The sequence below is a fragment of the Cyanistes caeruleus genome, chromosome Z, assembly GCF_971803275.1.
Source record: "Cyanistes caeruleus chromosome Z, bCyaCae1.hap1.1, whole genome shotgun sequence".
In the NCBI taxonomy this organism is placed as follows: Eukaryota; Metazoa; Chordata; class Aves; order Passeriformes; family Paridae; genus Cyanistes; species Cyanistes caeruleus.
This window is the reverse complement of record NC_141732.1, coordinates 54,123,197-54,136,838: the sequence shown is the minus strand read 5'-3', so window position 1 is coordinate 54,136,838 and position 13,642 is coordinate 54,123,197. Positions and strand designations below refer to the sequence as shown.

General features: G+C 32.5%; 1 protein-coding gene across 11 annotated transcripts in view; it reads right to left on the bottom strand.

Annotated features, from left to right (window-relative positions):
• Positions 1-13,642, bottom strand: part of RFX3 (regulatory factor X3) — a 116,912-nt gene that overhangs the window by 10,394 nt on the left and 92,876 nt on the right. For 7 of the 11 annotated variants that reach the window (XM_086867906.1, XM_086867908.1, XM_086867910.1 and 4 more), the window contains 7 exons: positions 13,329-13,403; positions 8,924-9,105; positions 8,259-8,378; positions 5,660-5,781; positions 4,356-4,468; positions 3,477-3,592; positions 2,753-2,907 (listed from right to left, as the gene is read on the bottom strand). In XM_086867906.1, coding sequence (XP_086724032.1) covers positions 2,753-2,907; positions 3,477-3,592; positions 4,356-4,468; positions 5,660-5,781; positions 8,259-8,378; positions 8,924-9,105; positions 13,329-13,403 — 883 coding nt within the window. The remainder of the gene's footprint in view (positions 1-2,752; positions 2,908-3,476; positions 3,593-4,355; positions 4,469-5,659; positions 5,782-8,258; positions 8,379-8,923; positions 9,106-13,328; positions 13,404-13,642) is intronic. The other 4 variants (XM_086867909.1, XM_086867914.1, XM_086867913.1 and 1 more) reach the window with 1 other exon arrangement.

The window sequence follows — 13,642 nt, the reverse complement described above, 5'->3', positions numbered from 1 at the left end:
TTGTGTAATATGGTGTGGAAGTCTATTTTGCATAAATTCTCCACCTATCATGGAAACTAACTCACAAGCAAATTTGTTACTGGCCATTCTGCTATGTGTGAAGATGCAAGATGTCCATTCTAAAACATAATAGCTCTTGTCTATTGTCAAGGATGTTAGATAATTATGGTCTTTATTCCTGACTCAAAGGGACAGCATTTCACCTTTGTCAGGAAAAGGAATTTCGTTGTTTTATACACAGCAATTCTTCACATTCTGTGGCTGTGAAATATTTCAGCTGACAAATTTAACACAGAGGTTAAAAATAAAACCATTTTTTTCCTCAACAGCCTCTTTTTTCTGCTCCAGTAATATGTATCAACAATAGGACTTGTCTAAAAGAAAAAATACTGAAGATCTAAACAAAAAAAACCCTTGCAAAATTTATGCTTTCTTCAAGCCCCTTTCAAATTAATATTTTTCCCTGTTTTGAGCAGCAGCTGCTGCTATCTTTCCATTTATTTAAAAAAAACATAAACATGACTTTAATGAAGCATTTACAGTTCCAGTTCCTCTACTGAGTCCAAATTTTCCTACAAACTACTATTTTCCCACAGAGGATGATGAATTTGTCTGCTTTATCCAGCTGCATTTTTGTTGTATTCAACCTTAATCCATTATCTCAGTCTCTTGTAATAACTGGAGATGCTTTTATTCAAAAGCAGGAATTAAATTGTAAGATTTTAACCATTTAATAGTGAAGAAGAACCTCAGATGGCCCATCATTAAAGGAAAGCTGCTTAATAAATAAATAAATAAAAAAAATTTAGTTAGCTGGCCCTAAAGGGGCCTAAGGCCTTTACCTAAGGGTAAAGCAAGAAAATATGTTAGTGGTCTTCTAAATTGCCAGTGAGCAAAATTGCATTTCTGCAATTTTAAGCAGAAAACCACTGGACTGTTCACAAAAAAGAGGCAGAAGTCTCTTGGAATGATTTGTCCAGGTATCAGATGATGTATTTGAACCCAATAGTCTGATAATCATTTCCAATAACACAGTAGGTATTAATTTAAATATGACTGGTAATTCTAGAAAGAAGGAAATAGCATGAAAAGGACATGATGCATCTAGTTATTGTTATTAATTGATTTCGTCCCATTTTCTTGAAATCCTGTACTGGCAATGTCCAATGCACCTTATGAAGCAAGGCAGGAAGACAGCATGATGTCATTTAAACACCTGTCTAGAGACTGCCAGGCTTTGCAGGAAAAGCAACTGAGAAGGAGAGGAACAGGTTTGATGAAAAACTGTGTCTGCATTATCTTTTTATTCAGAAATTAACTTGCTTTTGCAAGTGAGAATTTTCATTCAACCTGTTAAATTTAATTTATAATTAAATTTGTGGGGGTTTTTATTTAACAATTATTACTACTTATTTGTTTATGATACACTATATTACTCTAAAATCCTCTAAAATACATAATGGTATTCTCATTAGAGAAGTAAAACCTGAAACATAAACCAATGCAAAACAAATTACACAAGTAATAATTGTCAATAATTGCATGTATTTGAGAAAACATTTTTCCTCTTTTCTGCTATATAGATGCATAAATTATGTCAATTGCTACCAAGAACTTATTGTTCCAAAAAAAAAAAAAAAAAAAAAAAAGTAAAATGTGCATTGTAAATGGCAAACATTCATATTTTATACATTTCCAGTTTCATTTTTTTTGGTATTATACATAATTTGCTAAAACCTGGTTTTATTCCACTGGCCAGCAAGAAGTCAATAAAACTTTTTTGCAAGGCACTACCACCAGATATTCTTACTGAGTGCTTATTACTGCTGGAGTCACTATAGCAGAGAAGGTGTTCACAGCATGAAAATACAGTTTTGTTACCTGCAAAACTACTTACGGCCCTAATTAAAAAAAAAATAAAAATCCAACTTTTTAAAGTAAATACTGTTTTTCATTGGAAGAAGATAATACATAGGAAATATCACGGTTTTAGTGAATTGCTAACATGATTTCTTTATAATATTTAGGACACTATATGTGAGACAATAAATACTTTATGAAGGAGTTGAACTTCACATAAATTTGTTTTCAACCAAAGATAGCCATAAAAATACACTGCTAGAGCAACGACAGGTTCCAGTATAATTAAATTTAAAAAGAAAGCTCTACTCCTGGTAATGATGGTATGACTGGACAATTACTCACTATTTCATGAAGTATGTATGACAGGAAAACAGTAAATTGGAGTAATAAATTGGACTAGGAATTTCTCATTGACTTAACAGAACTGACTTCAGCAGTCAGGGACAAAGGACCACCTCTCCAAACATGGAATCACAAAGACCACAGTTCTCTTCCAGACTAATCAAAGATTAATATGTGATGTTTGAACTGAAAACTACTGAATTTAGTGGAAGGATTGACTGACAATAGTGCACATTGTCACAGGACTTCCTCCTGTCAGGCATCCTGGAGCCAGGGTAAAAGGGAAACATTTTTACCTGAAGACATAACAGATATGAAGACATAACAGAGAAAGAAGTACATTTAGTATGAAATTTTATCCTAAAAACTACCAACTTTTAGAATTCAAGGCATTTCCCAGCACAACTCCTCATGCAACAAACTAAGGATAAACCATATGTGGTATTTTGTAATTTTTAAACTTTTTTCTTAAGCTGCCTGTGAGGCACAAGTACACTGCCATACACATGCTTGCAGAAAAATGTAATGATTCAGGTGTTGAACTTACTAGGAATAGGTCTAAGGACGTCAGGAATGAGAATCTCCACCAAAGCCTGGTACATCACATGGTCACAGTTACACATCCATTTCAGAATAGACTCATTCTTGCACAGAGTAATCAGCTTTGCTTTAGGAAGTCGACTTTCTATTTCACTCAGATTGCTGGTGTTAGAAGAAATGTAACAAATTATAAACGATAATGCAATTATGGCACCTAGGTACATGGTTTAGTGCTAACACGGCAGTGCTAGGTTAACAATTTGACTTCTCTGACCTAAAGTTTCTATGATTCCATGATTTACAGCAGGTAAAAACCTGGGTGTTAAAACATACTTTTTTATAGAGGTGTCATGGATGTCTCAGCTGCACCCAATATAACTTATTTATGTGCTGTCTCACACGGAAATGGATTTAAGAAATGTCTCCATAATTCTTCTACAGCTGATAAATGGTGCAGACATATGAATGAACGTTTTGGCTTAAAAGAAGTGGATCAAATATTGGGAAGAGACAGCTTCACTATAGTTGTCCATACCCCCATGGATGACACAACTGTTTAATGACTGCCCTTTGGCATATGCCCAGACTATACAAAACTGCCAGACAACATAAATTTAATTTGGAAAATAATCATAGGAAAAAAAATTATTAAGGTAAAGCTAATAGATTTTTTAAATTTCACACTTAGATTATCATGAGACACATTAAACGAAGAGAAACATTTTACTGACCTTGGTTCATTAACAGGAGTGCCATCAGGTGGAGCAGAAGGAGAATAGCGCCAGAAAGTTTGCCACAATTTTTCTATCAGGCTGAACTGAAGATTAACAACCACATCCAGTATTGCCTGAAAAAATAAAACAAGAGATCGTACTGCCTTTTACCCAGAATCCCTCCACTCCCAACTCCAACTAGATCTACTGCTCTTTTCCTTCACCACATAGTGGAACCAAGGCAAACTGGACATTTTATAAATTGTATCTGTTTTAATACTGTTGATATCCATAAATTATCCAGCACTATAAACTGTTGTGCACAGAGACTTGCAGAAGACTTGAATGGAACCCTCCTGGAACTAGTATGGCCTATGTAAACTTATCAGAGGAATTTAAGCACAGAAAATATTTACTGCTACTGCAAATAAAATAGTAAACCTGACATGGTACTCCTTTTCATAACGCCTTATAAGTTGGAAGCACCTTCAAAAATAATTTTAAAGGACATATTGTTCAGTATCAAATGCAGCTTAAATGTCTCAATGTTTCTTTGATAAGAGAAAAAAGTTATTGCTTATAATGCCAAAGAAAATAAAATTATAATCCATCCTGATTTACATTTCCTATTGACTAAACCAAAGATCTGCATTCACAATCTGAAGTTTAACATTCTGAAACATTTAATTCTCAGTATCTATTACATATTACTCTTTCTCCTGTAAAGGGGATCCTTAAGGAAACCCTTTTTGTTATCCTTTTCAATGAGATAAATAAAATATAGTGGGGAAAGTCACACGCCACTACCATGGCTGCAATATATTTGGCACTATTCTCCTGTACTGACCTTTGGTAAAAGTCATGGAGTTTCAAAAATAAATGGTTTAATAGAAATACCTCACAGTGCTCTCTATAAAGACTCTGTAGTGATTTGATGTCCTCAAAGGTAGTACCATCTGGCAGAGAAGATATTTCAACTTCTCCAAACTCTGGCAGTACTCGAGATGCATCTGTTGTCATGACAACATAATGACAGAGGTGCCGGTTACAGTACGGTTAAAAAAAAAATTAAGGATTATACAAAGAAATAAATAAATTCCAAAAGGTCATAATATTAAAAGATTAAAGTATTTAATATCTATTGTATGCCAAAACACTAAATACATTAATAATTTTTAGTGAAAAAAAATACAAAATTATACTTGAATAGATTCAAATGCTATCATGTACACAGTATATCTATATAGAGAAGCTAACATGCTTTTTTCAGATTATTACAGTGTGAAAAGAAAATAACTAGAGTCAGTGCAGGAGAGACTAATTCTTGAGTAATTTTTTTGTTGTTCAGCTGAAGAGTTTCTATGCTGCCAGGTGTGAAGGGGCTAAATAAACTCAATATACATTTTTGCTTGACATTTACTAGACTTTCAGGTAGAGCTAATGTGTGCTTTTACTATTTGCCACAAATGTTTCCATGAGACAAGCTGGTAAGATAAAAATACTGGACTGAAAGGTACCTGGAAAAGAAGACTCAAAACATTTTAATGCTACCCTTATACTCCAAGTAGCTTTATTAAAAGCAAAATCCCAACCAAATAAGCCTACACTAATAGCAAACTCTGTCAGCACAGCCAAGGACTCCTTTTACATTAACAATTAACTAAATTATGATTTGTTTCTATGACTGGAATACATGCTTAACTGGATCAACAAATCCACAATTTGGATATTTTTAAACATGACCTTTATGGTTTCAGTTGAAACTATTTGTCTCTTTCCACTTACAACACTAGAATATCTGCTCAAAACAGCCAGGGGTGGCTAACCTGCATAGTAGTTCAACGCCATCCTCCTACCCCAACTTTCATGAAATAAAAGACACTGTAATGCATGTGAAGGAAACAACTTTCATAGCAAGAATTTCAATAAGCCCATTTAATATAATTATGCAAAGCAACTTCATTTATGTAATATGAAGTATATCTCACCCTATTTTTCCTTTTATACTTACATGATGCATATTAAATATTGCATAAAGCTCACATGTGTGAAAGTGCCTTTCTGCTCTGTTGAGAAAAAGGATTTTAGAGAGGGCATGATAACTTCAGAAGCAACTATTGTACTTGTCTGGCTTGATATTCACTGTGATAACAAAGTTCATCTTACTTATTTATATAGCAGTATAAAACCTGCTTTCATACCTAGAAACTGCTGATGATGTTGACTTTGGGCAATTACAGTTTGTTCAACAGATGTGCCTGTCTGTTGACCACTTCCTGTGAAGCCATCTGCAACTCCATCCACTTTCTGCATAGGCTTATACCTGCAAAAATATCAAGTACAAAATTATCCTTTCTATACTACTTCATAAATGGAACATGGAGTTTGCTTTTTCCATCTCAAAATAAAATTTTCAGGACAAGTGACAAAAGAATTTAGAGGTTCTTACTTACTTTGTAAATAATAGAAGAAAAAAAAACACTAAGGGAAGCTAGACTGTTAACAACACATTACAGAATTCACAAAGGTGGTATTCCAGCAGTACTCCAAATTTCTGGTAGAATTTAGCTTAGTAATAGCATCTTGTAACACCGGCAAATTTATATCAAATACAACCAAATCCTTCCCTTTCCACACAGCTTGACATAATTTTGTAATGCAAAGGTAATGTTTCATTACTTTTAAGAAGAAACAACATTACTGTCTAAGGATAACGAAGACGTCAACAAGAGCACTTTGGGATACTGAAGTTATGCAAATAAAAAAGGTGCATGGTTCCCAAATTAAGAAAAGGAATGAAGAAAAATGATGTGTGGCACACATTCAGTCTACAGCCTTTGCTGAAGAGGACTAGAAATGTTTATTCTATTAGACATACCTGATAGAGATGGTAGAATTGGTATAATGACCCAGAAAAAATATTGACTACAATTTACCACAAATTTAAAAGACAAAAGAACCACTAGAAACATTAATAAGCTGACAAAAGAGCAATATTACTATAATCATAAAAATTACAATATACGTTCTTTTAGTTCTCTCTCAATAAATCCTCCTAGAATTTTTCAATACACTTGGATAACAATGCTAAAAACACATAAAGTCATATATGAAACACTGAAGTTAAATACTAGGCCTCCTACAGCACAGTATTTTTCATGTAACTATTTTTCATGTAACCTATTGTGCATAATGGTACCTTGCAGTTCCCACCCCTCATCAACACCTTTACAGATTCTTGCAGCAGAGCTTAAGATTGGTGTGAATTGAGCCCTAATTGGGTGCATGTTGGTGCAGGTAGACGTGTGCAAGTGCAAAACATGAGGCACAGGAGAAGTGTGCAGGAACTGCACACAGAGCCATATGTGTGATATCAGATATAATTAAGGAACATACTGACACAAAGTTAAGAAAATGATGCCAAACAGACTTAGGTATGGAAAATAAGGGAACTATGTGTAAGACATATGGTGGTGTTAAGTAAAAGAATCAAGCAAATAATACAGAAAGAAATATGCAGCTATATAATGAAATTCCAAAATCACTTTTTCATTGTGAATCATGAAAAAGACAAGCGATATGACAATGTTTGGCTGACTAGCATAATTTTTCCAGAAATAATTCTAGTTAGACCACTGTAGCAAATTTGGTGCATATATGCAATTCTGAATGCAAGTGAATGAAATGTCTAAGTCAATGACATTGAGTCAGTAAAGTAAGCTTGCTGGGAGATTTTGTAAATATCTATTATCATTCCTTACTATATAATTCTACCATGGTTTTTGTAACAAGCATTTTCTACATAATGTTATTATGAGACATCTCTTGCTCCTGTATTATGCTCAGAAAAAGGCAGTTAAGACCATATATCTTACCATGAGCTTCCATTTAGTGTGGTAGCTACTCTGTACTGTCTGGAAATGACAGTAAAATAATTTCACATAAAAGTGACCTTTGTGTTTGAAGTTAAAGTTTGAAGTTCTATATCTCAAAATAGGCTTGGTACACTATACCAAACAGTTCATTCAACTGAATTTTTCTGAATGAGTAAGTGTTCTAAAGGTGACTTGCCTGATATGGTGCAATCCTATCTGTGAGTGTCATGAAATTATGCATCTAATATATTTTACTTTAAGGTAATATGGATGGCTAGTGACACCTGTCAAATCAAAATTTATTTCAAAAAAAATTAATAATTTCCATTTTTCCCCATAAAATTTTCTGTTTAACATAATTTTTAATATGCATATTCACACATTCTTTCACCACCAGTACAGCCCTGTGCCACTGCTTGCAGCTAGTTCTGAGCTATCACAGATTCCTCAGGGGCCACAGATACTAAGGGAACATACTTACATGTACTTGGAGGCAAACCATTGTGGTCACATTAATTCTTCACAAGGAGATGAAATAAATACCAAGCAACTTAATAGTAAGTTCTCTGATATGAAGTGTGAACATTAAATGGTACAGCAATGAAAAGAAACAGGAATGTTTGAAATTAAAGCTCTTACTGCTTCTATTCAGCTTTTGGGACAAGAACGCAGTATAGTTAAGAAGAATCTGTTCATATTATAGGTCATTTTATTATTATTTATTTTCTAAAAATTTACGACAATTTCTAAATAAATATTCTTTCACATTGATTGGTGCCTGACGTCACTGACATCAACTGGCTATCAACCACACTTTTATTTTCACAGCAGAAAAGCTGAACAGGAATTCCAACTTGTCCATGTAAGGAAAAGTAAGGCTTGATGAACTAGAAATTGCAGTGAATAGCTGTGTTTCACACTTCACCTTTGTTTCTGCTGCATGGGCTGCTGTCTCATGGCCATATATTGCATGTCCTCTTGTAGTCGATTAAGAGGAGAATCTGGCTTGACACGAATCCCATAGTAATGATATTTGGAGTTCCCCCTTTATGAAAGAGTAAAAGAGCAGTAATACTAGTTTTACATATTTACATTACAATTACTTTACAATTTACATTGACTGGAAAATAACACACAAAACAGATCTGGCTCTCCTGTCATACCTGTTTTACATGAATATGATTTTACTACCTTTGGGAAATTAATTTACTCTCTTAAATATTATCAGCATATTAACTTGCACTCACTTGAGTAACAAAAATAAAATGCAAATAAATGCAATTTATATAGTTATGGGCAAACAGTATTCTTAGTGATTTCCAAGTGGCAAGTTATGTTTTATTTGTAATGATAAAAATCTGAAATGTAGGTACCAAAATATAAGCACAGAAACCTTCAAAAGCAGAAGAAATAAAACTATAATAGCATCTCGAGAAAACATAAAACTCTTCAACATGAAGAAATATAACTGACAGACAAACAATAATATTTTAATGCAGGTTTTGTGTATTCTCTTGCCTGGCAGACAAGTTTGTTATTCATAACTACTACCTTTTTTTTACTATAATTCAGGATTTTAACGGCACAAACCTAGTTCCAAGTCTTCTGGTCCGCAGTCCCATGAAGATTGACCGTATGAGTTTTCCAAAGGAGGCAGCATTGACTGGATCCAACTTGTGCTCCTGACAGTGTCGTAAGTAATGGTTGTAAAGGGTACTTCTTGGAAGGCTCACTCCTTCTGCAGTTTCATAGTTGTCTAAAAGCCACTGAAGCTATATCACATACAAAACAGAAAAAAACCACCCTATTACATACTTTATTAAAAACATTGTAGCCATACAGCATTAACTTCTGACTATCGGAACCACTCTTCCGGTCTATTAAAAAATTACTTCCTTCCTAAGATTGTCTTTAAATGTTAATTAAACAATAATGCTTTAATATATTCAGAATTATCAGGGAATAGCAGAACTCATTGCACTTGTGACCTCAAGAAAGTGTCCTTTTCTTAAATATTTTTGGTTCAGTACCACACATCAGTACAAAGTGACAAAGGTATCTATGCTTTGAAGACAAATTGTTAGTACCACAAAGAAATAAAGTAGTCATGAATGTAATGCACATAAATTGCAGAAAACAAACTCCTTGGACACAATAAGTAGTTAATGTATTTTTAAACCTGGAATATGATACTGTTGGTCTGTTATTAAAAACCATTAAGATCCAAATAAGATAAAAGTTACTGCATAAAAGTCAAAAAGCTACCTAGGTAACATTGAAAATAACTGGTATAATCATTAGGGATACAAACCCATTCAGCTGTAGCCTGCTTGCCTTTGACTTTCCAAAAGGAACAGAATGAATTTCTTGGTAATCTTAGAAATCTTTTCGTGTAATTGTGGTAGATAATTAGAAACATGCAAGAAGAGACTTTATGTAACATCACAGCATGTTCTAAGTACAGCACACTCATGAAAAACCTCTAGTTATTGCTATTATAAAAAAATTTTAAAAGGAAAATTTAATACTCCAAGATTAAATATTAAAGGAAAATGGCAAATTATATCAAAACCAATATAGTCTGAGGATATTTATTTTTTTTATACTGAATATTTTTTTTTAATAATGAAACAATTTTTATTTCTTTTATAATGGAACAAATTTAATTGTTTTAGTATTTTTGATAAGTCAGTATTTTCCCTATATTTCCCAGTACTTGTCATGGATCCCTAGCATTTTCTAAGCTCTAGAAAAAATACAGAAAGAAGATGCAAATGACTCCAAGACAAAACATTTTTAGCTTGGTTTGCAGGTAATTTTGCATTTCAAATAAAAAAAATGGAGTACAGTAAATTATCTCTTATCATATTATTGTTTTATATGTCCTAATACTCACAAGTTCTTCCAAACTGAGCGTCTGTCATTTTGAAATAAAGCTGAAGAAAAGGTGTAACTGTAAATATTTGAGTTTTGTGAGAGTGTATTAAAGTTACTTCACTAGTAATCTGACATAAGCTTGTCTTGGCTTACAAACAAAGATAATTATAACTTTCAACGGTTGCAATCTATCCATATTGAAAATCTGTATTACATATATATATAGTATATATATATATCTATATCTATATATAGTATAGATATATACTATATCTATATTTATTATATAAATCTGATATTGAAAATCTACTATTACAACTCCATTTTTATTAAAACATTTATATAACATTTTTCATATATTACTGGATCTAGAACTGAATCAAAATGATACAGAACGTGAAGTACTTCTGCTTTCCCCAAGGGGGAAAACTCTGTCAATCCCCAAAGACTGACAAACAAAAAATAATTATTTTGTAATTAAGTTCTGCATGTAGCATTAAAGATATTTTCTTCCAGATGGTTTCTAATATATTATTAATCACTTTGAGTGCACTTCATTAATTATATGAATTTCTAACAGATTTTATTTCAAACATAACTTGCATTATTCAACACACAAAAAGCTCCAAATCGAAAGTTAAGTTCAATATAAGAATTTTTGGTCTTGGAAGGAGTTACTAAGTAGCAAGGGCTTGAAATCCTTACTTGATAGATTATAGTCTGGAAAAAAAGTGTAGTTAATTAATGATTTTAAGAGAAAATGGAATCCAAATATTATTGTAAATAACTTTAGAAATAACCCAAACATTTGTCTACCAAGCTGAAATACAATTCTAAAGCTGTTCAGGTTTGAGTCTTGGCTAATAAATTTGTAGTACTGACCATAATGTATTGGTAAGATGGGGAAAGGGATGAAATATTTACAGAGCCAGACCTGTTCAATTGAGTGTCACTTCAATTAAGCTTCAATGTTTATAAAACACTCAACTATCAATTAGTTGAGTAAGTTGATCCCATGCAGAAATACACCAAGAAACAAAAGAAAACAGAGGAGAAATTACAAACTCCTTAAAATGAGAACTCATATATTCAGGAAGGAAAAAATCCTACAAAACATTGAGATATCAAAGGATGAAAATTTAAACCTGAACTAAAATATTCCCACAAATTAATCACCTGCAAAGTGTATAAGTTAATTAAAAACACAATTTAGAATTCTATTTTAAAATCTGTTAAACCAATTATTTTAATAAATGCCAAACCAAACCATTAGAAGACAAATTCAAGAAAAGTTTAAAGAGACAAAGTGTACATCTACGCTTAAACTTACTTTACACTGTCCTTGAGTTTAAAGAAAATAAGCATTGCTTTAAAAACAAGCAAAACATCCTGTAGGCTTGATCTAGATTTTAAACTTCTTTCAAAATAACGAAAAACAGGAAAGACATATTGCCACAAAAATAAGCACAAGGGTTGTTTTAAATTTTTCTTTCCCCACAGAATCAAAGATATATCCCTATCAGAGTATTTTTCACAAAGCGTTCACAGTCAAGAAATATCATTTTAAGTCTTTGCAGCTGGAAGGACTGTGATCTTCTGTGCAAATCTTCTTATTAGGAAGACACTGAATAGTGCCTAGAACTAGAAATGAGTGAAACAGTTTACTGAGGCACTGCAGCTTATCTTTTGATCTTTCTTGGTTTTATACAAAGACTGTGGACTTCCTAACATGTTTAAGCAGAAACTTACAATAGTTCTAGTGTTTTAAGTCTTTCCAGAAAGTTCTAAAACATTACCAAAAAAGTTATGATCTGTTAAAAATTATATTTAAACAATGACTTTGATATTAGCAGTCTAACAATATCTATTATTATTTAAATAATAATTTTGATATTCTCTTATCTTCAAATTAACTATTTTGTAAGCACACAGGAAATCTAAATGTCCTACTGTATATAATTTCCTGTAAATTTTTATAATACAGCTTTCCTCTTCCAATTTTAGATTTAAGAAAAAAAAAACCCCTAAATTCTCAACAAAACATTTTTAATTTTAACTTCAATAAAACTGGACTCCTACAGGAAAAAAAAAAAAAAATTCAAACCCAAACCTTCTAAAGCATACGTTTTTAATTTGATTTCCAAAGGACAATCTCTACCATCATATTCTACATTCAGACTGCAAACTAAATTTCAATTTCTTCTGTAAAGCAATAAGGGTATTTGAATTTTATATAATAAGTAAAGCTGAGAAGGAAAAAAAAAAGCAGTATGAATACAAACCAATCAACATGGCAAAAATACAAACTTCAAAACTGTAAGTACCAACAGAAAAAAAAAACATTTCAGAAAGACTAACAAGTTACAAAGTAATAATATTATTTATATAATAAGCTTAAAATTAACATGGTCTTTTTCTTTTATTTTAAGATTATATATAATGAACTTTTCACTCTATTTGGAGATGATGCTTTTGCCCAAATGTATTTTAGTTTTGTCTATGAGAAATTCTTAACTTTAAGACTTGCAGGGTTAGAACAAAGTAAAAGGCAGATGAATAAGACATTTCTGTGTACTCCAAATTAAGGCACTGCTTTCAATTTTTACCAGGTCATCATAAGGATCCTTAGTATTCTTAAGTAAGTAATTTCAAAATACAGACTCTAGTCAGAATAAATGAAGAAACACCTAGGAATAACCTAAATAATTATTTAGGTGTGCTGTTTGTTTCTTCTTTTCCTCTTCACATGCCCCAAAATTAGTATATGGTATACAGTTCTTACGACGTAGACAATTTCATTTAAAATGCCAAAAGCCAGCTAATTTAGAATTAATTGAACCTTAGCTTGACATTTACACTGTAACCCGCAGAACAGTCAAATGTGTTAACTCATCCTAACACAGGTGTTGAGCATAGGGAACAGGTAACACTCTGCAATATACCATAAAGACATTTAATCTGACAAAATAAAGCCATGGGAGGTGTAGTAAAAGATTACAAGCAACTAAGATGGGAAGATTAGAGCAAAAAGTAATAATAAAATAAAACAAACATTTAGAGGCAGGCTAAGCATGCAGAACAAGCAAGAGAGAGTGTATGTGAAGAAGAGACAACTTACATGGCTGTTGAGAAGAGAGCTTCTGTGAGTGGACAGACCATCAGACTTTTGCAGTGTCTCAATCGCCATTTCAATCTGATAATAGATGTCATTAAAAAAAGGACTCAAGATGGGATAGTAAAAAAGCCTGATCAGAGAAGTTTTGACAGATTCCTTACCAGATCAACAGAAATGCCTGCTTTATTCCTGGCTAGGGCATATATTTTATCAAAAGGCCTCATTCTAGTGTCCCAGTGACACAAGCCTCCTCAATGAGGTCAGAAAGTAATTTTGTTTTGCTTGTACATATACTGCAGGATCACAGCCTCAAAGTT